This window comes from Scyliorhinus torazame, chromosome 1 (assembly GCF_047496885.1).
Source record: "Scyliorhinus torazame isolate Kashiwa2021f chromosome 1, sScyTor2.1, whole genome shotgun sequence".
In the NCBI taxonomy this organism is placed as follows: domain Eukaryota; kingdom Metazoa; phylum Chordata; class Chondrichthyes; order Carcharhiniformes; family Scyliorhinidae; genus Scyliorhinus; species Scyliorhinus torazame.
In genome coordinates this window covers 92484795-92512289 of record NC_092707.1, presented here as the reverse complement: position 1 = coordinate 92512289, position 27495 = coordinate 92484795, and the positions used below count along the sequence as shown (strand labels likewise).

Genomic DNA, 27495 nt, shown 5'->3' with positions numbered 1-27495 from the left:
CACAGCGCCTCATTGCTGTCCAGTCTTGAGTTGCTATATCTGTTCGAAATCTATCCGATTTAGCACGGTGGTACTGCCATGCAACCTGAGGGAGAGCATCCTCAATGTGAAGATGGAAATTCGTCTCTACAAGGACTGTGCAGTAGTCACTTCCATTGATACTGTCATGGACAGATGGTAGGTCAGTGAGGATGAGATAAAGTATGTTTTTCCCTCTTGATTGTTCCCTTACCACCTCCTGCAGCTGCAGTCCAGCAGCTATGTTCTTTAGTACTCGACCGGCTCGGTCAGTAGTGTGCTACCAAGCCTTTCTTGGTGCTGACATTTAAGTCCCCAATTAGAGTACATTTTCTGCCCTTGCCACCCTCAGTGCTTCTTCCAAGTAGTGCTCACATGGATGGTGGTGGCTGGGATATTATCCCCAAGGTATGATTTCATGAGTATGGCTATATCAAGCTGTTGCTTGACTAATCTGAGCCAGCTCTCCCAATTTTGGCACAGGCCCCAGATGTTATTAAGGAGGACTTTGCAGGGTTAACAGGGCTGAGTTTGCAGTTGTCATTTCCAGTGCCCATGTCTACGCTGGGTGGTTAGTCTGGTTTCTTTCAATTGGGACATTTTTGCAGTTTGCCATGCCATTTCATACAGCATTGAAGAGTCAACCACATTGCTGTGGGTCTGGAGTCACCAAAATAATCACTAACTTTGAGACAATCTCAACATCTGTAACCCAGCTAAGTGGCTACCCAGCCTGTACCTTGGGAGAGTTGGTGACTCCAGTGGAAGGAGAAATCTCTTCTTGGTAACCCTACAAAACGAGAAGAAAGCATATTACGTATACACATCAAACACAGAATCATAAAAATCACAACAAGGAGGAAAGAACACTGACTACATCTGTGCTGCAGCTAGTTTTTCAACAGCATTTAAAAAAAAAATCATTGTGGGGATGTGGATGTTTCTGGCTCGGCCAGCATTTAATGCCCACCCCTAATTGCCCTGGAGAAGGTGGTGGTGAGCTGTGTCCATGTGGTGTAGGTACACCCACAGTGCTGATAGGAAAGGAGTTCCAGAATTTTGATCCAGTGACAGTGAAGGAGCGGCAAAATATTTCCAAATCAGGATGGTGAGTGGCTTGGAAGGGAACTTCCAAGTGGTGGTGCTCCCATCTATCTGGTGCCCTAATAGGACCATAAGACATAGAAGCAGAATTAGGCCATTCGGCCCATCGAGTCTGCTCCGCCATTCAATCATTTCTGATATTTTTCTCATCCCCATTCTCCTGCCTTCTCCCCATAACCCCCGATCTCCTTATTAATCAAAAATCTATCTATTCTGTCTCAAAGACACTCAGTGTTTTGGCCTCTACAGCCTTCTGCGACAAAGAGTTCCACAGATTCACTGGCTGAAGAAATTCCTCCTCATCTCGGTTTTAAAGGATCGTTCCTTTAGTCTGAGATGGTGTCCTCTGCTTCTAGTTGTTCCTACAAGTGGAAACATCCTCTCCATGTCCACTCTATCCAGGCCTTGCAGTATCCTGCAAGTTTCAATAAGATCCCCCCTCATCCTTCTAAACTCCAACGAGTACAGACCCAGTGTCCTCAACCGTTCCTCATACGACAAGCTCTTCATTCCAGGGATCATTCTTGTGAATCGCATCTGGACCCTCTCCAAGGCCAGCACATCCTTCCTTAGATACCAAAACTGCTCACAAGACTTATCCTTGTTGGTGACAGTGCTCATGGATTTGCAAGGTGCTGAGGTACCTTGGTGAGTTCCTGAAAAGCATCTTGTAAATGGTCCATACTGCTGTCATTGTGCATCGGTGGTGGAGAGAGTGAATGTTTGTGGATGGGGTGCCAATCAAACAAGTTGCTTTGTCCTGGATGGTGTCAAGTTCCTAGAATGCTGTTGGAGCTGCATTCATCCAGGCAAGTGGACAGTATTCCATTTGGGCAGCTGTGGCACAGTGGTTAGCACTGCTGCCTCACAGGGTCCCAGGTTCAATTCCGGCCTCGGGTTACTGTCTGTGTGGAATATGCACTTTCTCCCCGTGTCTACGTGGGTTTCCTCCTAGTGCTCCAGTTTCCTCCCACTGTCCAAAGAACTGCAGGTTAGGTGGAATGACCATGCTAAATTGCCCTCAGTGTCCAAAAGGTTAGGTGAAGTAACTGGGTTATGGGGATAGGGTGGAGGTGCAGGCTTAAGTAGGGTGTTCTTTCCAAGGGCCAGTGCAGACTCGATGGGTCGAATGGCCTCCTTCTGCACGGTAAAGTCTATGAATCTATGATCACACTCCTGATCTGTGCCTTGTAGATTGTGGGCAGGCTTTTGGGGAGTCAGGAGGGGAGTTACTTGGCTACTTCATTTGTGCAGGACATATCTGTGCAATTTTCCGTGTTGCTGGCTAGATGCCAGTGCTGTAGCTGCACTGGAACAGCTTGGCTAGGAACGTGGCAAGTTCTGGAGCTCTTCAGTACTATTGTGCCCATGGTAAGAAGTCTTACAACACTAGGTTAAAGTCCAACAGGTTTATTTGGAATCACTAGTTTTCAGAGCGCAGCTCCTTCATCAGGTGAGTGTTCATCCCTGGTGTTATAAGACTTCTTACTGTGTCCACCCCAGTCCAACGCCAGCATCTCCACATCATTATGCCCATAGAGTCTGCAGTATTCAATGCCTTCAGCCGTTTCCTGATATAACGTGGAGTGAATCGAATTGACTGAAGACTGGCTATTGTAATGCTGGGGACATCCAGAGGAGGCTGAGATGGGTCATTCACTCGGTACATCTGGCTGAAAATTGTTGCAAATGCTTCAACCACCACTCTCAATTCTATGTATCCTTTTTATTGTCCCGTTTCAAATATTTAACCAATCTCTTTGAAATGGATTTATAGTCTTGACCTTACTACCCATCTATGATTTTAAAAATCCACATTCTAATAATTACAAGTAAAAGGGAAAATCTGCAAGTGCTTGAATTCTGAAACAAAAACAGAAACTGGTGGAACACACAATCCGTTTGCCAGCATCTGTAAGGAAAGAATATGTTGCTCAGTTCTGGCAAAGGATTACACTAAAAATGCTTTCTCCCAACACATGATGACAGACCTGTTGCATAGAAGTCAGGATTTCTTATATTTGTTCCATGTTCTAATAACCTAACCTGCCGAGAGAAAAAAACTATGAAATTACTTCTTTGCGTGGCTTAACGGAGTCTTTCATCTTACTGATTTACCAACCAAGGGAAACAATCTTTCGCTATTTACCCTCTCAAAGCATTTTATAAAAACCTCTGATCAATGCCCCTTAACCTTTTTTGTTCCAGTGCAGAAAGCCCAATTTTTCAAGTCTTTATTCAACTGATTCAAGTCTTTGCAATGTTTCTTTGGCTGTAATATCCATGCTCCCTTGGAATGTACCCAAAATCTTGCACAAACTTAAAGTTATTTCCTTCCCTTCAGTTTCCCTCCGTATAAAACATCGAATCCCACTTGAATTTTATGGCATTTTCCGCCTGCACTTGATCCTCAAGATCCTGAGCTCTCACTGTTCCCCCATTGCGTTTAAAATCTTATCTTCACATTAGATTCCCTTTACTGCTCTTTTTGTTAAAATGTATCATTTCAAATTTCTCTGCATTGAATTATATTAATCATTTATTGGTCTACTAACCTGATGACATTTATCTGCATCTTTCTCGCAGATTTCTATTTCCCCATATTTGGTATAGTTCAATATTTGTACCAACGTCCAAATCAATTGCATAAAAGACAATTTAGAGTCAAGGAACATATCAATTACCTAAATTCTACCAATCCGAATATATTCTTGACTTTTTGCTCCCTAACTATCTCTCAATCATGAGGCTTTTAATGTCACTTGCCTTACCTGTAAGCATGCTGAGGCTAAATTATTGCTGACATCTATCATAATGAAAGTTGTGTTTACACACTCCTCCTTTGTACCTCTCGCTACAATGAAGGGATTGAACTTGGTGATCATTCACTTCAACTTAGGCATTCGTTTATTTGCATCTCTTACCATACTTCTTACAGCACATATGGGTTCTACACATGCCCATATACCTTTTAGGATGATATGTGAGTGCTCTTCATGCCAGACAGGAGGTAAGAAATAACTGATTGAGGAACTAGCAAACAAAGTAAAGAGAAATTTGGAGGGACGGAAAATATAGTGAAACCGAATTTTACAAGAGTGGCACAGTGGTTAGCACTGCTGCCCCACAGCGCTAGAGAACTGTGTTTGATTCCAACCTTGGATGACTGACTGTGGAGTTTGCACATTCTCTCTGTGTATGCGTGGGTTTCTGCCTGGTGCTCCAGTTTCCTCCCACAGTCCAAAGATGTGGTCCTTAGTGTCCAAAAGGTTAGGTGGGATTACAGGGTTACAGTAGGGGCATGGGCCTAGTATGGTACTCTTTCAGAGGGTCGGTGCAGGCTTGATGAGCTAAATGTCCTTCTTCTGCAGTGTAGGAATTCCATAATTATAAGACAGTTATGTTTTAAAAAGTCTGCTTTACTTTAAACTTTCTGAACAGGCAAAGGGGTGGGGGTGAAGTAAATATAAACACTTCCGCTTGGTGACCTGCCCATGTAATCTAGTTGCCATGGGGGAGAAACTCACACAGGAACCTACTGTTTACAGATCTTTACACACTACCACACGGTAACAGAGACAGGAAGTGAGAGACACAAATATGATCTGCTATATGGAGTTGCTGTTATGGAGAAGCAGAGCAGTTTATGGTAACAAACAAGCAGGATGCTTGTGGGTGTTTGTTTTCTGTTTTAAGGATAGGGATCAGAACTAATTAGATAGACATTCAGAGATTTAAGAAAGAAGAAGTTGCTGAGGTATGCCTTACTGGTGAAAACTGGATCTGGAATGCTCGAGGTGAGTAGAATGATTTTCGAAGGACACTGAAATTTTAGACTTAACATGGCAGGGAAAAGTGAGTCTTCTGGAGAGCTGGGAGTTGCTTTGGACTTGTTCCTGTAATTTTATACATGTTTTAATTTTTTAAAATAAATTTAGCAAACCCAATTTTTTTTCCAATTAAGGGGCAATTTAGTGTGGCCAATCCACCTAACCTGCACATCTTTGGGTTGAGGGGGTGAAACCCACGCAAACATGGAGAGAACGTGCAAACTCCACACAGACCTAGGGCCGGAATCGAACCCGGGTCCTCAGCGCCGTAGTCAGCTGTGCTAACCACTGCGCCATCCCATTATTCTATACATTTGTTGAGGTGCAGACACAGCAAAAGGGGTACAGACTAGAACTCCAGTCACACCCAAACACTTGTTCTATGCCAGTCACGGTCATATGGCCCATGTTATACTCCCAATCCACACTATGAATCACACTTCTGCATGCTTGTCATAATCAACCCCAAAGACCCCTCTCCCCCTCACTTGAGTTCAAATCATTGATAGAGAACATTCACATTTCATCTGCACATAAAATGTCATTGACATGTTTACCTCTCAACTGAAGCACATTAAACAGCACTCCCTCTCATCTTACCAAAGAAAGAAATCCTTTCTGATGTTACAAAATAATAGCATATACAAAAGATGGCTTTACCTATTTAGAGAAGGCAATTATGAAATGGCTGAAATTGGAACTTAAGTTAATACTGGCAGGGTCTAACAGCATATTGTTCTTCCCTGGATACAGGCTTTAAGCTGAAACAAAATTATCATGCTCACTAGAAGATCTAAGTTATACTGTAGAACTTGGTGGGAGAGACCTAGTCAACCCAGGATGATCCAAATCTTGGTAGATTTTGCTACACTTATGTGCTCATTCTATTAATACTCTCAAGGAGGAGTTAAATTCAGGCAATTGAAGAGCGTTTAAATTCAAGATGAAAAATTCAGGTAAAGGTACCGCGAGGGGTGGAAATAGGGGGTCATAAACAACCACCACCAACTGGAAACATGGGCCAATGATTGGCTTACACCTACCTGTTGCTGTTGATATCTTGAAACAGGAGGCTGCCACTGTTCAACTGTGTCAATAATTACTCCATTCAGAGCATCAGCAGAGGGAGGAGGTGGCACTGGTGGGGGCGCAGATACTTCCTGGCAAATGTGGCTTCCTGTTGGGTAGGAGTATGGAGTTTCCTCTGGGATGAAAATGGGCCTTTTTGAAATATGTGAAGTTGTCGACTCGAGGTCAGCCAACAAGGCATCTGGAAGAAAAGGCAAGGATAGCAATTATGTTAAAGATGGATTACTGCTACAATAAACATGCACCAGATAATGATTTTACAATGCAGTTTCCAGCCTGAAAAGCAGTGTTTCAGCACATAATACTGATGTTAACCTTCTGAAAGAATTCTCCACTTAGTCCCATTTTCTACAAAAAGTAGATTGTACCAATTGAACAGCATTAGTGTTTGCGGATCCTCTTTCTATACTTTCCCTCAGCTCCTCTTACTCTTTACATTATTGATCATGTCAATCCCATTTGAAACATGTACCTTTTTGGAAAGTATGACTGAAGTCTTGGGAAACTTCCAGGCACTGCTCCCCCTCCCCTATTTATCGGAGTGGCTCCAACCTGCACTTCAGCGCAATGATTCTGAGCCAGAGAGACTTGTGACGGAGGGACCTAGTGCAGATATATTTACTCTGCATAGTCCCACTGTCCACAAATTCTCACATACTGAAATCTAGATACACAACTGCGTTGCCATATCTTAGTCTATATGATTTACACCTACTTTTCAGTTCGTTCTAAGATGTGTATCTTTTTCCTTACACTAACTTGAACAAAGCACTAAAATTACTGGATGAGAATTTTAAATACTTATTGCCTCACTTACACAATCAAGTAGTATTGGAAGCAAAAAGTAGTACCTCCTTCCTCTTCTACACCAAACTTCCATTTGTCCTAAATGTCCAACTTTTGCAGTCTGTTCTGTGATCACTCTGCACCGAACACGGCATCAGTAGATGCTCGAAGCAACTATGAGTCACTCAATCATTGCTGCCAACTCAAATAATCCCAACATGTCTGGAAATTGCCCTGCAGCTGCCATGCAGATACATGCAAGCAAACTCTTGACACATTCCAAAATCCTTTCATCCAGATGACAAAGTGTGAGTAATAAGAGATAAAAAAAAGGAAGCAAGGAGAAACAATTCAATAAACCTATCCACCAACACTGAAAGAAAATGATATTTAGTAAGATTGTGGTCAGTGATTGACCATTTCAACTGGCTGAGCTCCTGGAATCTTCCAATTATTTCAATGTTACAGTAATTTACATTGCCTTTGCCAAAACACCCATGAAAGATCAGCCACAAATCTCTCTCTAGGTAACCAGCAATTCATAGTTACAGGGCAAACAGTCTAGTTTCATTCCTAGAGGAAAAATGCTGAATTGAATAAAGCTGAATAATAATTTTAAAAGTTCAGTTCAGCCAACACCGTTCACAGTCTAAAATTGTTGAACTCAAATGTCAAGTCCGGAAGGCTGTAACATGCCTAATTGGAAGATGAGGTGCTGTTGCTCCAGTTTGCGTGGGGCTTCACTGGAACATTGCAGCAGGCCAAGGACGGACATGAGGGCGAGTTGAAATGACAAGCGATAGGAAGGTCTGGGTCCTGCTTGCGGATGGATTGAAGATATTTTGCAAAGTTTAGTCTTTCCAATGTAAAGTCCACCACATCGTGAGCAGCGAATGCAATAGACCAACTTGAGGGAACTGAACGTGAAGCACTGCCTCAGCTGAAAAGAGTGTTAAGAACCTTGGAGGGTGAGCGGCGAAGAGGTACAGTGTTACATCTTCTGCGACTGCATGGGAAGGTGCCGTGAGGAGAGGATGAGGTGTTGGGGGTGATGGAGGAGTGGACCAGGGTGTCCAGCAGGGTCCTTCGGAATGCTGACAGGGGGAGTGAGGGGAAAATGTGTTTGGTGGTGGCATCATGCTGGAATTGGCAGAACTGGTGGAAGATGGATCCTTTGAATGTGGAGGCTGGTGGGTGAAAGGGGAGGACAAGGTGAACCCTATCCTGGTTCTGGGAGGGAGGGGAAGGTGTGGAAGCAGAGGTGCGGGGGATGGGTTGGACACAGTTAAGAGTCCTGTCAACCGTTAAAGGGCAGGTTGTTCACAGGGATAAAGGGCAATTAGGGATGGGCAATAAATGCTGGCCCAGCAAATGACGCCCACTTCCCATGAACAAATAACTGTAAGAAAAAGCTATAGCCAGTCACGTACTACTTTAATCAGATACTAACCACTTTGAGTTAATATCCCACCTCTATTACCCTCTGATCTCAAACACTGGGTTTTTATTTTCCTCTTGTACTACTACTGCATAATTACACCACACTCCACCATTGTTAAAGAACCTGGGAAACAGAATGGAATGGCAAAGGGAATAGGAAGCTGATAACATTTTATAAACCCTTTCAGCTACAAAGATGGGGCCTGAATTTGCTGGAGCAGGGGTACCCAGATTTTATTCCCCTGAACAGATATGCTATTAAATGTCCTTTCCCTTGAAAGCTGCTGAATTGCAAGCTAACATTGTATTAGGACATCAGGGATCTTAGTAAACAGCAAATCTCCTTAATCAATGAGATTTAAAGATTGAGAAGTAAACAGGAAGGGCCGAGAAGAGGGTGAATTAATGCGAGTGCCAAATCAGGTACGGAAAGAGAAATACAGTGAGGGAAAGAAAAATTGGATGAAGGCAGAGAAAAGAAACAGAAGAGAAAAGTATAAAATAACATTGTTACATTTAAACTTAGATTTTTAAAAAAATCTCCAATTACAATTTTAGGACCTGAAAAAGTGAGATTTCATGCATCTAATTCTTCCATTCCATGCCAGACAGGCTAATTGATATGAACACTTACTATGCCATTAATTACTGAACTCAGCTTTTTGTGGCAGGTTTAATGGGAACTTAATGGACAAATCCAGCAACTTCATGAAACTCACACGGAGGTTAATAGTGGGATCTGTTGCACAAAGGTAACGGCAGCGTGCCACATATTGTCCATCAACTTGAGACAATTCATAATTTTGGGGGTATTTCTTGTTCGACACAAGTTCTCATTAATAACTGTCTATATCATTCATATGTCGTTACTTGTTCAGAAAGTTCGTGCTCATTGTCTCTCTCCACCACGATCATAAGCTGATTACTAATGGCTTCAACGTATAATGATCAAAGTGTTCTTACAACGTATGAATTAGATAAACTGCCAAAAGCTATAGGAAGTTTCATATTAACTGGAAGATTACAAAATCTAGAGTTTACTTGAGAAAAAAGTTCTCATTGAAAGAAATGTATTCCTTCTTGGGATGAGTGTGTTGCTGGCTAGGCCATCATTTATTGTCCACCCTAATTCCTTTGAGAGGGCGGTGGCAGCTGCTGTCTTGAACTGTTGCAGTCCATTTGGTTGCAGCCACATCGCTCCAAGGAGAGAATTCCAGGATTTTGATCCAGCAAAAGTAAAGAAACTGCAATATAGTTCGAAGTCGGAATGGTGTGTGACTTGGTGGGAAACAAGCAGTTTGTGGTGTTCCTTTGTGTCCGCTGCCCTTGTCTTTCCCGGTGGTAGGGGTCATGGGTTTGGAAGGTGCTGTCGGAGGAGGTTTGGTGAATTGCTGCAGTGCATCTTGTAGGTGGCACACATTCCTGGCACTTATTGGAGATGCGCATTGCCCAGCACATGTGTGGTGCAAACGTTACTTTCCGCTTATCAGCCCAAGCCTCAATGTTGTCCAGATCTAGCTACAGGAGGACACAGACTACTTCAGTATCTAAGAAGTTGCAAAAGATACTGGACACTATTAAATCATCAGCAGCATCCTCACTTCTGACCTTATGTTGAAGGGAAGGTCATTGATGAATTGCTGAAGATGGAGAGTACCCAGAGGATCTCCTGCTGCGATGCACTCAGGCTCAGATCATTGACAATCACAACCATCTTCCTTTGTGCTACGCATGACTTCAACCAATGGAGATTTTTCCTCCGATTCTCAACTTTCAATTTTCCTCGGGCTCCTTGAAGACTCACATCACCTCTGGAGCTCAACGTTTTTGTCCAAGTTTGGACCAAGGCTGTTTTGAGGTCTGGAGCCGAGCAGCCCTGGCAGTAATAAATTGAGCATTGGTGAGCAAATTGTTACTGAACGCTGCTTGATGGTACTATCAACAACACCTTCAACAATATTACGGATGATTGAGTGTAGACTGATAGGACGGTATTTGGCCCGTTTGGATTTGTTCGGCTTTGGGACAGCCTAAGGCTATGAAAGTCAGTATGCACATGCTAGTTTTTCTTTTTAATTTTAGAGATAATGCAACCAGATGGCCATCAGCAGTCTTTTCTGGTCTGATAGAATCTTAGAATGCTGTGCATTTATTTCTACCCATCTACCTATGGGGGGAGCTATTGCAAATAACAAAGGTTAAAAACTCCACGCTATTGTAAAAGCTCAACCATACAAATTAAATGTCCTTGAGGAATTGAACAAACTAATGTGATATAAAATAGTTAGTTCAGACTTCCGGGTGCGGCGATGACCAGCTAAGTCGCACGTTTCGGCAGCTCCCGTTGGAACGGACTTTTGGGCTCTTAATAGGAGCCCCAACGGCAATTTAAACGGCCAAAAACACTGTGCGGTAAACCAGAAGGGAATCCCCCGGACACGCATGGATAAGGGAGAGGATAGCGGCCGGATTGCGGAGGATCCTCTGGAGCAGCGGCAAGGAAGGCAAGCTCAAAGCAAGATGGCGTCGGAAGGTGGCCGTTTGTTATGGGGCCCGGACCAACAAGAGTTCCTGCGGCGCTGTGTGGAAGATCTGAAAAAGGAGGTGAAGGAGGAGCTGTTGGCACCGATATTACAGGCGATTGAAGGGCTAAAGGAGGAGCAGAAGACCCAAGAGCTGGAGCTTCGGGTCGTGAAGGCAAAGGCTGCTGAAAATGAAGACAAAATACAGGGCCTGGTGGTGAAGACAGATGCACGAGGCACAGCACAAAAGGTGTGTGGAAAGGCTGGAAGTACTGGAGAATAATTCGAGGAGGAAGAATTTAAGAGTTCTGGGTCTTCCAGAAGGCACAGAAGGGGCGGACGTCGGGACATATGTGAGCACGATGCTTCACTCGCTAATGGGATCGGAGGCCCCGACGGGCCCTTTGGAGGTGGAGGGAGCTTATCGAGTTTTGGCGCGAAGACCGAAGGCTGGAGAAATACCTCGAGCTATAGTGGTGAGGTTTCTCCGCTACAATGACAGAGAGACGGTCCTCAGATGGGCGAAGAAAACTCGGAGCTGTAGGTGGGAGAACGCGGTGATCCGCGTATACCAGGATTGGAGTGCGGAGCTGGCGAGAAGGAGGGCAAGTTTTAATCGGGCTAAGGCGGTGCTTCACAAAAGGAAGATCCAGTTTGGAATGTTGCAACCGGCGAGATTGTGGGTCACACACCAAGGGAAGCACCACTACTTTGAGACGGCAGAAGAGGCGTGGACATTCATTGTGGACGAGAAGCTGGAATAGTCTGGCGAGAGAAAGAACTTTTGGGACAAAGTGGTGGGGTGATTATGTGGGGCGAGGAAAGGGGGGGGGGGGGGGGAGAGATGATTTTTCAATTTGTTAATCTTGCGATCCTGTAACTTTTCTCTCTCCCCCATGTTTGGGGGGGGGGGTGGTGAGTATGAGGAACTGTGGGTGCCGGCCATTCGGGGCGGGGCCGAGTGGGAAACAAGCTGAGTGGCTTTGTTCCCGCGCTATGGTAATTATGGCGGGAACAAGGACGCAGGAAGGAGGGGGCCTCGCACAGTGGGGGCCGAGGATAAGGGGGGAAGCCGAGGTCAGCCAGAGTTCGCTGACTTCTGGGAGCAACATGGGGGGTGCAACTACGCTAGAGGGGGATCTAGCGGAGGGGGGGGGGGGGGAGGGGGGGTTAACTGGGTTGCTGCTGCTAAGGAGGAGGGGGAGCTGTTATGGGATGGGGTGGTCGAGGTGGGAGGGCGCCGTCGGGGGGATACACGGGTACGTGGGAACCGGGTGAGGAGCTGGGTTAAAAAAGGGGATGGCTAGTCGACAAGGGTGGGGGGGCAAAGAGACCCCAACCCGGCTGATCACGTGTAAGTCCGATTAAAAGTGCACGGGTACTCACACACATAAAGAAATTAAAGACAGATGTGGTTATGTTGCAGGAGACGCATCTGAAACTGATAGACCAGGTCAGACTACGTAAAGGATGGGTGGGGCAGGTGTTTCATTCGGGTTTAGATGCGAAGAACAGGGGGGTGGTATCTTAGTGGGGAAACGGGTACTGTTTGAGGCAAAGACCATAGTGGCGGATAGTGGGGGTAGATATGTGATGGTGAGTGGCAGATTGCAAGGGGAGGCGGTGGTTCTGGTGAACGTATACGCCCCGAACTGGGATAATGCACATTTTATGAGGCGTATGTTGGGACGTATCCCTGACCTGGAGGCGGGAAAGTTGGTAATGGGGGGAGACTTCAATACGGTGCTTGATCCAGGGCTGGACCGGTCGAGGTCCAGGACCGGGAGGAGGCCAGCAGCGGCCAGGTTGCTCAAGGACTTCATGGAGCAGATGGGAGGGGTAGACCCCTGGAGATTTAGTAGGCCTAGGAGTAAGGAGTTCTCATTTTTCTCCCATGTCCACAAAGTATATTCACGGATCGACTTTTTTGTCTTGGGAAGGGCACTGATTCCGAAGGTGACAGGGACGGAATATACGGCCATAGCCATTTCGGACCACGCTCCACATTGGGTAGACCTGGAGGTAGGAGAGGAAAAAGAACAGCACCCACTCTGGAGAATGGATATGGGCTTATTGGCGGATGAGGGGGTATGTTTAAGGGTGAGGGGGTGCATCGAAAGGTACTTGGAGCTTAATGACAATGGAGAGGTTCAGGTGGGAGTGGTCTGGGAAGCGTTGAAGGCGGTGGTTAGAGGGGAACTGATATCCATAAGGGCACATAAAGGGAAGCAAGAGGGTAAAGAACTTTTGAGGGTGGACAGGCAACATGCGGAGGCACCGGAGGAGGGACTGTACAGGGAAAGACAAAGGCTACATGTGGAATTTGACCTGCTGACCACTGGTAAGGCAGAGGCATAGTGGAGGGTGGCACATGGTGTACAGTATGAGTATGGAGAGAAGGCGAGTCGGCTACTGACCCACCAATTGAGGAAGAGGGGAGCAGCGAGGGAGATAGGTGGGGTGAGAGATGAAGAGGGAGAGATGGAACGGGGAGCGGAGAGAGTGAACGGGGTGTTCAAGGCATTTTATGGGAGGTTATATAAGGCTCAGCCCCCGGAAGGGAAGGAGGGAATGACGTGTTTCTTGGATCAGCTGGAATTCCCGAAGGTGGAGGAGCAGGAGAGGGCGGGACTGGGAGCACAGATTGAGATGGAGGAGGTGGTAAAAGGGATTGGGAGCATGCAGGCGGGGAAGGCCCTGGGACCGGACGGATTCCCGGTGGAATTTTATAGGAAGTATATGGACCTACTGGCCCCACTTTTGACGAGAACCTTTAATGAGGCTAGGGAAAGGGGGCAGCTGCCCCCGACTATGTCGGAGGCAACGATATCGCTCCCTTTGAAGAAGGAAAAAGACCCGCTGCAGTGTGGGTCCTACAGGCCCATTTCCCTTTTAAATGGAGATGCTAAGCTCCTGGCCAAGGTGATGGCGACGAGGATAGAGGACTGTGTCCCGGGGGTGGTCCACGAGGATCAAACTGGGTTCGTTAAGGGGAGACAGCTGAACACGAACATACGGAGGTTGCTAGGGGTAATGATGATGCCCCCACCAGAGGGGGAGGCGGAGATAATGGTGGCGATGGACGCCGAGAAAGCATTTGACAGAGTGGAGTGGGATTATCTGTGGGAGGTGCTGAGGAGATTTGGTTTTGGAGAAGGGTATATCGGATGGGTACAGCTGCTGTATAGGGCCCCGGTGGCGAGCTTGGTCACGAACAGACAGAGGTCTGATTACTTCAGTCTTCATAGAGGGTCGAGGCAGGGGTGTCCCCCGTCTCCGTTACTGTTTGCATTGGCGATTGAGTCCATGGCCATAGCACTGAGGGGCTCCAGGAAGTGGAGGGGAGTACTCAGGGGAGGAGAAGAACACAGGGTATCCTTGTATGCAGATGATTTATTGGTGTATGTTGCGGACCCAGTGGAGGGGATGCCTGAGATAATGCAGGCACTCAGGGTGTTTGGGGAATTTTCGGGGTACAAATTGAATATGGGTAAGAGTGAGTTGTTTGTGGTGCATCCGGGGGAGCAGAGCAGGGGAATAGATGACTTACCGCTGAGGAAGGTAACAAGAGATTTCCGGTACTTAGGGATTCAGATAGCCAGGAGTTGGGGAACCTTACATCGGCTTAATTTAACAAGATTGGTGGAACAGATGGAGGAGGATTTTAAGAGATGGGACATGGTGCCCCTGTCACTGGTGGGTAGGGTGCAGGCGGTCAAAATGGTAGTCCTCCCGAGATTCCTCTTTGTGTTTGTGCCTTCCGGTGATGGTCACGAAGGCTTTTTTCAAGAGAATTGAGAAAAGTGTCATGAGTTTTGTGTGGGCCGGGAAGACCCCGAGAGTGAGGAGGGGGTTCTTGCAGCGTAGCAGGGATGGAGGGGGGGGGGGGGGGGCTGGCACTACCGAGCCTAAGTGAATACTACTGGGCCGCCAATATCTCAATGGTGTGTAAGTGGATGGGAGAAGGGGAGGGAGCGGCATGGAAGAGATTGGAGATGGCGTCCTGCAAGGGAACCAGCCTACAAGCAATGGTGACGACGCCGTTGCCGTTCTCCCCGAAGAAATACACCACAAGTCCAGTGGTGGTGGCAACACTAAAAATTTGGGGGCAGTGGAGACGACATAGGGGAAGGACGGGAGCCTCGGTGCGATCCCCGATAAGAAATAACCATAGGTTTGTCCTGAGGAGAATGGATGGGGGATTTGGAGCATGGCAGAGAGCTGGGGTTGTGCAACTGAGAGATCTGTTCGTAGACGGGACGTTTGCAGGTCTGGGAGCGCTGACGGAAAAATATGGGTTGCCCCAAGGGAATGAATTTCGATACATGCAACTGAGGGCCTTTGCGAGGCAGCAGGTGAGGGAATTCCCGCAGCTCCCGATGCAGGAGATTCAAGATAGAGAGATCTCAGGGACATGGGTGGGGGATGGTAGGGTGTCGGATATATACAGGGAAATGAGGGACGAGGGGGAGATCATGGTGGATGAGCTGAAGGGGAAATGGGAAGAAGAGCTGGGCGAAGAGATTGAGGAGGGGCTGTGGGCTGATGCCCTACGTAGGGTAAACTCGTCGTCCTCGTGCGCCAGGCTAAGCCTGATACAATTCAAGATTTTACACAGGGCGCATATGACCGGAGCAAGGCTCAGTAAATTTTTCGGGGTAGAGGATAGGTGTGGGAGATGCTCGAGAAGCCCAGCAAACCACACCCACATGTTTTGGTCATGTCCGGCACTGCAGGGGTCTGGGTGGGGGTGGCAAAGGTGCTTTCGAAGGTGGTGGGGGTCCGGGTCGAGCCAGGCTGGGGGTTGGCTATATTTGGGGTTGCAGAAGAGCCGGGAGTGCAGGAGGCGAAAGAGGCTGATGTCTTGGCCTTTGCGTCCCTAGAAGCCCGGCGAAGGATATTGCTTATGTGGAAGGAAGCCAAACCCCCGGGCGTGGAGACCTGGATAAATGACATGGCAGGGTTTATAAAACTAGAACGGATAAAGTTCGCACTAAAGGGATCGTCTCAAGGGTTCACCAGGCGGTGGCAACCGTTCATTGACTACCTCGCAGAACGATAAAGGAAATGGGAAGGTAGCAGCAGCAACCCAGGGGGGGAGGAGGGCCCGGGCGGGTCCTCAGGGATGTTTGTGTATAGATATTTGTACCAGGTTATGTATATTGGATTGCTTGATTTTATTTTTTGGAGAGATATTCTTTTTGATATGGCAGTTGCCATTTAGTTTATATATTATTTATTTATTTGTTAAAACGGCCATTGTTATTTATACTGTTTTATTGTTGAAAAAAGGAAAACCTTTGTATTGTTTTGTTTGGCCAAAAACATTTGAACAAAATATATTTTTTTAAAAGTTAGTTCAAATATTAGTTACAGTAATGTAGATAGTAGTGAGTTCACAAAGGACAAAGGAATTCAGAAAGCATGGCAAGGAGGATGGGGAAAAGGATGCTGGATAACAAGAGGCCCAGGGTTAAGGAATGCGAAGGAGCCAATCAGGGTATATGGCCAGGTTAGGAGGTGTATAGGATGACCTATGGGAATCTTGTCTGTGAAACTTGATGCCATTTGAATGTATTTGCAGAAATTTCTTTGTCTCCGACCCCACTCGGTTCTAGGGTTCCAGGAGACAGCTTCTGTGTTCTGAATCTCTGTGGAGCGAGTCAGCCTTGCAAGTTGGTTAAAATAAATAATACTATACCTACAAATCCAACTTGAGTTTTATTGAGGCCAGACTGACGGGTAAAGAATTCAATATTGTCATCCTCAATGGTCTTGAGGTTCCTTCTGGTCTTGAGGTTCTACCCAAGTCAGCAATTAACGTAAGGAGGTATTTCAGATTTGGGATTGTCAACATCAAAATTAGGATTGCATTTGGGAAAATGTTGATAATTTCCTTCTGGAGTTAAGGTTTGTCCTGATTATGAATAAACACATATTGTATCCTAGTTTAAGTAAGGGTATGTGGCACTGAACATAACAAAAGCACTTGAAACTCATTATTCAATATATGGCCCAAACCTAAGTTTCCTCAGTTTGTATCATGTCATCTTAGTAGCCCTTTCACCTTAAGTCAGAAGACTGGTTACTAATCACACACGCGCACAAACTGGGCTGGCATTAAAATGCAATAGAGGGAGCTGCGACATTAAACCAAGATTGCACCTGTCTGTACGAATGATTTAAGCAATCCTAAAGATCCAATAACATTATTTGAAGATAAGCAAATATGATCCAATATTCATTCTGACCAACATTCCTCCCTCAATCAATTCAGATCATGCTGTGTGCAAAGTAGCTGCTGCATTGTCAATAGTCAATAAAAATCAAAGAAATTCACTCGCCTAAATTTCACGAGGAGGAAAGGGGTGACGGCTCATTCCTCCCCCCCCCCCCCAAGAAGGAAGGACCAACTTTTAAAAAGCCTGCCCCACAGCAATAAAATGCCGGTGAGCTAAACAGGCTCAGGATCGAACTGCTGCCCATCAGTGGACAGATGTCCCACCCTTAAAGGCCGCTGGCCAATCCCAGCAGAGTTCATTAATAGGTGTTGCTGGGAATGCAAAGAAGCCCTCCAAAGAAGATCATGGTAACTGGAGACAGTTAAGTCTAGGCTTTTAGGGCAAAGACGAAATGGAGAGCCAAGGAAGGGGGCTGGATTTTGGAGAGCAATCTGGAAGGAACACGGTTTTTGAAGGGCATTGTTGAGTGCCCCTTCCTCTTCCTTCCTGGCTTTTCAAAGAAGCTGTTTCAAAAATGGCCTTTGCAATCTGGCCTGCCTACCCGACATAGGCCAGTGTTTTATGGCAGTGGAGGCAGATTGAGGCCCTTAACCACCACGTAATTGGGCAACTAGTTGTCTCAATAGGGCTCATTGCAAGCAGCTTATTAAAAGCAGTCTTTATTATAGAGAACAGGTCAAGGATGGGCAGGAAGGAGGTGGGGTGGGCGGGCACTCAACACATTTTACGCCCCCCCCTACACACCCCAATCTGCATAAACCACTGCTGACGAGGGAGTCGGAAAATCCAGCCCTTTCTGTGATGTTTTCCAGATGTTTATGAAATGCAACAGAGTGTATGAAGATGAACAATATTTCTTGTATCAGAGCGGCACTGGTTCATCTGTTTATCAGTGAAGCAGTCCAGCTTGTGCAGATTGATGACTGTCCTTCAACAAATCCTGGGAGTGCACATCAAACTGGCCTCTCGAGGCTTTTTATCATAATGCCACAATCAATCTTCAGCATGGATACAGCAACCATATCGTGCAGAACCTGTACTTTTGAGTAACTACTGGAATCAGATGAAGCCTTACTAGTCATGCCTTCAATGTGATTCTACGCAGATAAAGCTGAACATGGTACCGATTTGTTCTGAACACCTTTCCCTTCTACATCCACATTAACTGTTTGTTATCCCTTGCACAGATATGTAATAAATCGGTTTTTCTTCTTTATGATCCAAGGATATTTTATAAGTTGCGAAAGGGTTTTGCATGCTTGGCCATGATTCTGATTTGCATTGGCAGCTGTTTATATAAAAGGAACAGGGCTCTGTCTCGCTCCACTGGATTTGAAATATTTATCTTCAGGACATTTTATATTGGCAGAACTAAAGGTTATCTCCTCAGATACGGAAACCTGGAAGGCAGAAAATATCTATGTTTCCCTGTCAGCTCACTCTCATTAATCTTTGCAAATCATTGCCGTACCTGCTTTCACAACGTTTTTCTAGTGTTCAGATTATGCAGCCAATTATAATACTCCAAATTGTCACTTTTAAAGCTTTTCATAACATTATACTGACTCAGGGACTAACATCTGAAATGCATTCCCATTTATTCTCAACTTTTTTCCTTGCGTTATCTGGGGCACAGTCACGAACAAAACAATCTTCTCTTTGGAGACGTGAAAACAGCCTATCAGCCTTTTCAGTTCTTTATCTTCAGTGAATTTTCTCCGAGAGAAGTTCAATTTTGTTAGCTGATATTTTTTAAACAGAGTTTTAAAATTGGTTTTATACTGGTGCTGGTTTAATTTGGATTCTTGGTGATTGATGTCCATGAGTCAACCCCCCAGTTTTACACCACTAAATCTGGCTCCTTCATCCTGACCCTGGAACCAAAGACCAAGTACTTTTTTTAGTTGCAGAATTCAACCAGAGAGATAAACACCTAGATTTACTGGTGCAAACCCCAGAAGCTGTTGACAGATGCCATCCTCCCAGACTCCAAATGCAAAGGAACTTATCTCAATGCTACTTAAGTTTCAGAATCATTTCCATGCATCTCAAAATAGGGCACATTGTATTTTAAACATGGCCTGGTTAATGGGCTGCGTAGAGTTAAAATACAGTCCCTACTCAATGGTAGGCGACCTTAAAATAACCCACATTAAATCCCAGTTTCCTTTCCAGACTACATCAATTTATCCATTTAATGTGTCTAGATATTTCAATTAGCAATCTCCTTACATTACATAGCTTTGCATTGTCAGCAGATTTTGTAAAACTGCCAGAAGTACCCTCCTTCGTGTTAATGGATGATATGACGTGAGATGCCTAATCGACAGCTGGAGAACTCAGCTAGTCATTCCTCCCCCTCCCTCCTAACAACAGAGCTGACTCATATCTTCTCTCTGCTGCCACGCCAATATTTGAACTAGCTAGTTAATTGCCCTTTCATTGCAAGAACCTTTTATCTTCTTTAAAACTTGGATTTGCAAGCTATCCAAATGCGTGACTATCCATGGAGTAAAATAATCTTCTAGTGTACGTGACCAGGCAAATATTGATTCCTCAAGCAGCATCACTGCAGCAGGCTATCTGGTCATGCACCTTATTGTATTTTGTTGGACTTTCTTGAGCGCAAACCGACAACTGCGTTCCCCTGCATTTAAACAGATGACACTTCAAAAGTACGTGATTGGCTGTTAAATGCTTCGCGATTTCCTGAGGTCATGAAAGGTATTATAAAATTGCAAATTATTTAATTCCTAGTTGTCTCAAAGAAATTACAATAGCTTCATTAGCTATGACCCACTAACCAAGATCCAGAGGAGGAATGGCATAATGAAAAACTAGTTGGCGACACAAGGCGGCACAAAGTAGGGGTATTTAAAGTGGCAGAAGGTGGGAAGTGCAGTCTCACAAGAGTAACCTCTGGGTCCACTGTTGTTTACAAATTATATTAATGATTTAAACTTTGGCCTCAAAAACAGAGGAAATGAACAGAAAGGCATGATGGGTAGTTAGGCCAAGTTAGGAGTAAAATCTTACTGCAGTAGAATAAGGAGTTAGCGGACTTTGTAAAGATCTCTAGTTTATGCTGGGGAAAATGTGCAGCCTGCAAGTGGGATACAAGGCAGGAAGAGGGGGATGGGCAGCCACTGGGACCATTTCTTTGTTGCAGGAGATGCTGGTGAAAGGGCCCCCAGGGCTGAGGAATGTATAGTGGGCCTATCAGTATCAGTAATTGTGAAGATCAGGTTATATGGCCAGGTCAAGAAATGTGTGAGAAAGACCTATAAGAATCTTGCATTTGTTACCATTACCTTATTTGGTCGGATGTATGTGGAGCTTGATGCTACATGAATGTATGTGAAAACACATGCTTTGTCTCTTTTTGTTCACTCGCTCTGGAAATTTCAAGAGGCTTGTAGTCTCATGCCTTTATCAGAGTGAGTGTAGCTTGCAAGCTATTTGAAATAAAATAAATCAATACCTACGAATCCGACTCAGCGTTTGACTGAGACCAGACTGAGGGCAGAAAGAACTCAATTTCAACAACACAATTTCTAAATTTGCTGATGAAACTCATAGGGAAGGGGTAGTCAATACAGAAAAGGACTGCGACTAAAAGGCGCTAATAAACTTGCAAATGGGTATAAACGCCACCCGAATTTCCTCACAGATAAGTACGAGGTACCTGTATAATATGTTGGCAAGAAAAACAAAGTATTGAAAAGTAGAGACGTCATGCTCGGTCTTTATTAACCCTTTTGGACCACATTTTGAAGTACAGTTTGCAATTTTGGTCACTATAATATATAAAGGGTACAAAGGCATTGGAAGGACAAGAGAGAATCTAACCAAATCCCTTTGAACTTCAAAGGCATTCCCATCACTAAATTCTCCACCATTAACATCATGGGTTACCATTTGACCAAAAACTGAACTGCACCAGCCATATAAATACAGTGGTGTACCCCCGAAAGGGAGGAGCGGAGCTGGAGGAACTACCATTTAAAGTAACCCACACCAAGTTCAGGTATCTGGTGATCCAAGTGGCCCACACCCGGAGGAGGCTCCACAAATGGAACCTCTCCAGCCTGGTGGAGGAGGTGAAGAGGGATCTGCAAAGATGGGACTCATTCCCTCTTTCGCTAGCTGGAAGGGTAGAGACGATCTAAACGAACGTGCTGCCTTGGTTCCTCTTCATTTTTAGATCGCTCCCGATCTTCATCTCCAAATCCTTCCTCACCAAGGTTGACAAACATGGCCTTTCTCTGGAGGGGTGGGGGTGGGGGAAGAGATATACAGAAGTCCATTTTACGATGAAGGTGGCACGCGGTGGGCCTTGCCCTGCCAAATCTTCTGTTCTACCACTGGGCGACCAATGCGGAGAGGGTGAGGAGGTACATAAGGGAGGCAGAGGTGGATTGGGTATGAATGGAGAAGGGGCAGCACGGTGGCGCAGTGGATAGCACTGCTGCCTCATGGTGCCGAGGTTCAATTCCGGCTCTGGGTCACTGTCCATGTGGACTTTGCACATTTGTTTGCGTGGGTTTCACCACCACAACCCAAAGATGTGAGGGTAGGCGGATTGGCCACGCTAAATTGTCCCTTAATTGGAAAGAATGAATTGGGTACTCTAAATTTTTTTTAAAAAAATGAATGGAGGAGGCCTCCTGCATGGGGACCTCTCTCAGAGCGCTGGCCACCGCACCCCCCCCCCCCCCCCACTACACGCACACACTCCAGGAGCCCGGTGGTATTGGTGACGAATGTGATATAAAATAGTTACTTTAGAGTTACTAGTTAATGTAATGTAGAAATAAGCCACTTTGATTCTTGCAGTTAGGGACAAAGGAATTTGAGACCGCATGGAAAAAGCAGGAAGAGGTGTGTCTATGAGAGTGATGCTTCATTGATAGGGGCCAGAGAAAGGGATTGGAAGTGAGCCAATCAGAATAGATCGAACAGGTCAGGAGGGACATAGGCTGACCTATGTCCGTCGAGTATGTGAAACTTGATACCATTTGAATTGATTTTGCAGAGATCCCTTTGTCTTTTAGTTCAGTCGTTTTCTGGAATGTAAGAAGCTGGATGTCTCTTACATTTCTGTAAGATGATTCAAGCTTGTAAGCTAAATAAATAACTTCTGTTTACGTGCGAATCCGTCTCAACTTTTATTGAGGCCAGACTGACAGAGAAAGAAATTTGGAGATCAACATTTGGTGCCGAAACCCGGGATTTCTCTGGGCGATCCTGATCCAACTGCGAAATCAGAATTAGACTGATTATGAACAGGAGGACGGGAACAAAGGGCCCTCAATGTAGAAATGGAAAACGACCAGCATTGATTGTTCCCCTCTTCTTATCGTCTGATTAGTCTGGTCACTCGCGGTTGGCACAGAAAGACCGCCTCGACGAAATCACAGGTCAGTCTGGGGATTAGCACTTTAATTGATGGGATTTCATATTGTTGTTTCGGCTTGGGTTAGGGTTCAGAGGCTGATGGGACTTTAATTAATAAAGGTTCAGTCTATTATCAGGGTTCAGAGGCTGATGGGACTTAAATAATAAAGGTTCAGTCTATTATCAGGGTTCAGAGGCTGATGTGACTTAATTAATGAAGGTTCAGTCTATTATCAGGGTTCAGAGGCTGATGTGACTTAATTAATGAAGGTTCAGTCTATTATATGGGTTCAGGGGCTGATGGGACTTCAATAGATGGAGGTTCAGTCCAGTATAACTGTTTTTAAATCTGAAGATGGTTCAACTCTATGTGTGAGTGTTTTAAATATATAGTTGATTAAGCTAAAATTGTCTCCTTGGACTGTAAAGTTCCGAGGTCTAGTTGAGATTGTGAGGAATGCTGCACATTGGTTGAAGCAGAAGTCTCTCAAAGGGTTAACAGCAGCAGGCGGAGTTGAAAACAGACAGTGCTTCTCACTCAGGCCTTGAGATAACAGCACCAGTCTGCAGTGTAATCGGATACCTTTCCTTTGAGTCAGTGAACACCAGCAAAGTTACGTTTTGAATTAATTAAAGGAAACCAGTGGGTTTCTCCACCTCTTTGATAAAAGTTATTATTTTCGAAAGCAATTGATTGAAATTGCCAGAATCTTAAATTTTACTTACTTGAAATAAGGTTTATCTCATTTTATCTGGAGATTAATAGAAACTTAAAGAAGATCATGGACACCATTTAAAAAAAAGTGTCAATCTGGAGATGATAGTTGATTTTGCTAATACTTATGTGTATGTAACAGAAAAAAAACTTGTTAAAAGAAAAATTGTTAAGATAAAGAAATAATTAAGTTGTAAATGTTATACAAGTTTGTGTTAAGCAAATTGTAAATTTAGTTCTGAGTTGAGATCAGAGCTAAGCTTGCAAGTTGCAGTAATTCAATTTGAATTTTCAAACATTTTTAAGTTTAAAAAAAAAAAGAGAGCAAATAGAGAAAAGAAGGACACAGATCTTGAATGCGTTGAATAGCACATTTCAAAGGCCCATAAATCTTTCTGTTATCTTAGACCTAAAACCTAGGAAGATTGACGAGCCATAGGAATGTCTGGGGCGTTTTAATGAAATCTACCGGGGGCAGTCAGGCGATTTGCTGTATCAAAATGGTCAGAATTCCCCTCAATACTGTGCTATGTTAATGCATTGCCTACCACCTTCTGTGGTTACTGCTGTGAAATGTAATAACATGAATTGGACAGAGAACGACCCTTCCCAGATGGCAAGGGCAGTCAGATTTTACTGGAAGGAGGGTGTAGGCCAAGAAGGAGGCTCAGTTACAAAGGTTAAGACTGAGTATGTAATGAAAAAGGATGATCTGCGATCCCAACAAGCGGCAGAAATGGTAGTTTACCAGCAGGAGCTCCAATATAGTGACTTTGGGTGGGTGGATCAGCGAAGAGGAGGATGAGACAACAGTGCTATATTTCTATCACCCCCCAGTGGTGGACGTTAGACATTGAACAGCCACTATCACTGCATCACGTTACCCTGGCCTATGACAGAACTGGACGAAACAGGGAGTTGGAGGACAAATACCGGCCATTACTTGAGACCGAATGGCCAGTCAAGGTTACAGCCACAGTCACGGGAAAAGAAGGTACAGCCGATTTTGTTACAATATCACCACATTTATGGCCACAGTCAGCTTCGGTAAGCCCTCATATTACACGTCAGGTCCATGACCAGTACCATGCCAGGGATATGGGGCGAATGGTCAGCATCTTACCGCAGCTCGTCAGAATAGGTATGAGATATACCTTTTGAACAATCCACGTCTGACATTTAAACACTGTACCACTATCAATCCAGCCTGTTTTCTTAGTGGTCCCCCTGTCCATGAAGACGCACCTGGCCACGACTGTTTAGCCTTGATTCAGGAAACTACCACAATAAGGGGCGATTTGAGTGACATTTCGTCAGAACAACCTGACATGATTATGTGTGGTCAAATATCCCACCGGGGTTTAGTTAATGACCTACTGCAGGCCCTCCTTATGCCAGCGCAGATTTCCGTTATTAAATGCGCTGCCCACACGAATGGTACAACCCCAGTTGACGTTGGTAATGAACGAGCAGATTGTGCAGCGCGCACAGCCGCACAAATTCAGCAAGTGCCTAAAATGTTAAGTCAGACTAAACGATCTACTATGAATGTGTCTGCTTCTGACAAGCCAATGCCAGACGTCATAAGGTTACAGGAGGACGCTCCTGAGAGTGATAAACAAATGTGGAAACGGTTAGGTTGTACATATGATTCTGTTTCCTCTTTATGGACCACGCCTGCACATCAGACTTGTATGTCTGATGTACTGGCTTTATGGGTCATCGAATGTGTACACTTTGCAACTCATTGTGGGGCTCGAGGGACTAGTGATTTGTTGCTGGACACTTGGTGGCACCCTAAAATGCAGGGGTTGGCCCAAAGTATCAGTAATCGGTGTTTGATTTGTCAGCAATATAACACCGGAAAAGGTATCCCTTGTGGGAAGGGGCAAACCCCGTTGCCCAGTGGTCCCTTTGAGACGCTCCAAATGGATTACATTGAGTTGGAAAGGTGTCAATGTTACAAATATGTTTTGGTCATTGTGGATGTGTTCAGCAGATGGGTCGAGGCGTATCCGACTATCTATAGTAAAGCTGCTACTGTGGTTAAAGTCTTGATGAGGGAAATCATTCCCCGGTACGGTATACCAGCTCAGTTAAGTTCTGATAATGGGCCTCATTTTATTGGACAAATTAACAAGGAGTTTTGCTCCCAGTTGGGCATACGCCAGCAGTTACACTGTGCTTACAGACCGCAGGCAGCCGGGGTGGTTGAGAGACACAATCAGACCCTCAAAACTAAATTGGCTAAATTAAGAGCAGACGCGGGACTGACATGGCTTAAGTTGCTCCCCGTTGCCCTCTTCCAGCTGCGGGTTACACCTGCGGGACCAGCCCGGCTCTCTCCCGCCGAGATTCTTTATGGCAGGCCTCTTAGAACTCCTTGGAGCCTGCAGGTTCCCAGACGGGTTCAGTTTCATCAGATGACTGAAGAAATGACCACCTATGTTCTAGCCCTTACGCAAGTGCTCAAGGAACTCCATGGCCCAGTCCGTGCGGCTCACCAGCCATTGCCCCAGTACCTAGCTCACTTTCAGTCCAGCCCGGTAGTTATGTCATGGTCAAAAATTGGACTAGGAAGGGGTCGGAGCCGCGATGGGACGGGCCCTTCCAAGTTCTCCTTACCACCCCCACAGCAGTTAAAGTGGAGGGGCGAAGTGCTTGGGTCCACCTACATCACTGTAAATTGAGTCCATCTCCACTACTGTAAAAGGTCGGATACTAACCTGCCTCCCTTCTCCAGTGCTATTTTACAGGTGTGGAGCATGATGGAGTGGCTACGCATCGTCTGTCTGATATTTGGCCTCACTTCGCTTGGCGTGTTATTGGCGATGGACATGGAAAAGGGGAATATTATGTATCTGTGTAGCCCCAACCAATCTACAAGGATACATCACCTATGCAAAGGTGATGTTCTTCGCTGCCCCCATATACGAGGACATGGTATCGACTCATGGAAGGTCATCAAAGTTAAGGAGAATGCGGGAGTCATGAAGCAGCTGCACCGGTCCCGGCGATGGGAAGGGAACATTATATGGACATTGCCTTGTTTTTGGAATACATGTAAATTTGATTTTGGATGTGTTAAAAGTGGTACAATAAAGGTAACATCAGGCTGTCAGAAGAGTGTAGGAAGAGACCATGAGAAAGAGAAAGGGACTAGAGAGAGAACGGGGCGTGTGAGAAGGGAAGTACAGCTAGAACGTAGGTTACCGGGAGTTGCACTTAAGTTAATTAAAGGCCAAACTGAGGAAAACCCGGGTAGTATGAATCTCTTCTACCAGATTTACCACCGTCTGTATGGCCAGGGACGGGTTGTCTGCTACCCAAACCCCGCAGCGGTGTCTAGGTTATTTTCTGTTTCACCGCTTTGGGGCACTCCCCAAACGGTGGTTCATTGTCAGCGTTCCGAGCCATTGCCCGAGCAAGTCACTCTTCCTTACGATCCGGATTCAGCACCACCGGCTATTTGCCTTCCCCTTCCTCGGGGTAATCCCCACTCACAGTACGATAGGCTGCGACGGTGGAGGGCGTACATACCTAGCCACTTCACTCCCAATAGGGATTCCCGGTCGTACGAGAATTGCTTCAGCAGTGAAGGGTACGGCTGTTTGCTGGTAGAGGTGGACACAAATATAACATGTCTGTTTCCCACCTGTACGGACAGGAGGTGCCATATCACCCAGGCGTCTGGCCAATGCGTTTGTTATAACACCACTTGCGTTCCATTGAACGCTGGCCTCCAGCTCCTTTGTGGCTGGGCGAATGTCTCTCATATCACTGTTGGGAATAGGGCTTTCTGCATTGCTGGGCGGCCCGAATGGGCATTTCAAAATTGGATAAACTGGGCTACTGGGAGGTCCTTACGCAACCGATATGCTGATTGTGATGCTAGTCTCCACACGGAACAAGGATACTACTTTTTATTTAATGGTACGGCGACCAACGTTTTGTCACCCCATTTCCCCGCCGAATTGCTATTGGGACTCTAGTCCCTACCACAGTCCCCTGCCCTTCGGCGTGGAACCTGCATAATCAGTTAGCACGCCGGGCAGTCTCTGCTGAATTTTGCGAGAACTGGAAAAAACCTCAGGTTCTCGCACCCAACTGGGGCCACTCAGCCGGGTGGGGCATTCTGAGCGTATTGACACTGGGAGGTGTGGGGGGTTCCTTGGCTGTTAGTGATCGGAATTATTTTATTTGCGGCCTTACCATCTTGGGAAATGAAACCTTGGGAGCCCTCGGGGCAATAACTAAGGAGTTGTCTCAGCTACGGTTGTTTGCAATGCAGAACCGGTATGCTCTTGACTATCTTCTGGCCCGTGAGGGTGGGGTATGCGCCATAGTACAGG

The 27495-nt window shown here is 45.6% G+C and overlaps 2 protein-coding genes across 12 annotated transcripts in view; one reads left to right on the top strand and one right to left on the bottom strand.

The window, feature by feature from the left end:
* Positions 1-27495, bottom strand: part of LOC140409981 (paxillin-like) — a 251482-nt gene that overhangs the window by 48561 nt on the left and 175426 nt on the right. For 9 of the 11 annotated variants that reach the window (XM_072498017.1, XM_072498021.1, XM_072498023.1 and 6 more), the window contains exons 2-3: positions 5996-6222; positions 758-808 (exon numbers count right to left, since the gene is read on the bottom strand). In XM_072498017.1, the coding sequence (XP_072354118.1) occupies positions 758-808; positions 5996-6222 (278 nt within the window). Of the gene's footprint in view, positions 1-757; positions 809-5995; positions 6223-6858; positions 6938-27495 lie in introns of those variants that run through there. The other 2 variants (XM_072498022.1, XM_072498020.1) reach the window with 2 other exon arrangements.
* On the top strand, positions 4704-27249 carry LOC140410096 (uncharacterized). The gene is made up of 2 exons (XM_072498036.1): positions 4704-4919; positions 25887-27249. The coding sequence occupies exon 2, from the start codon at positions 25909-25911 to the stop codon at positions 27133-27135; it is 1227 nt and encodes a 408-aa protein (XP_072354137.1). The 5' UTR covers positions 4704-4919; positions 25887-25908; the 3' UTR covers positions 27136-27249.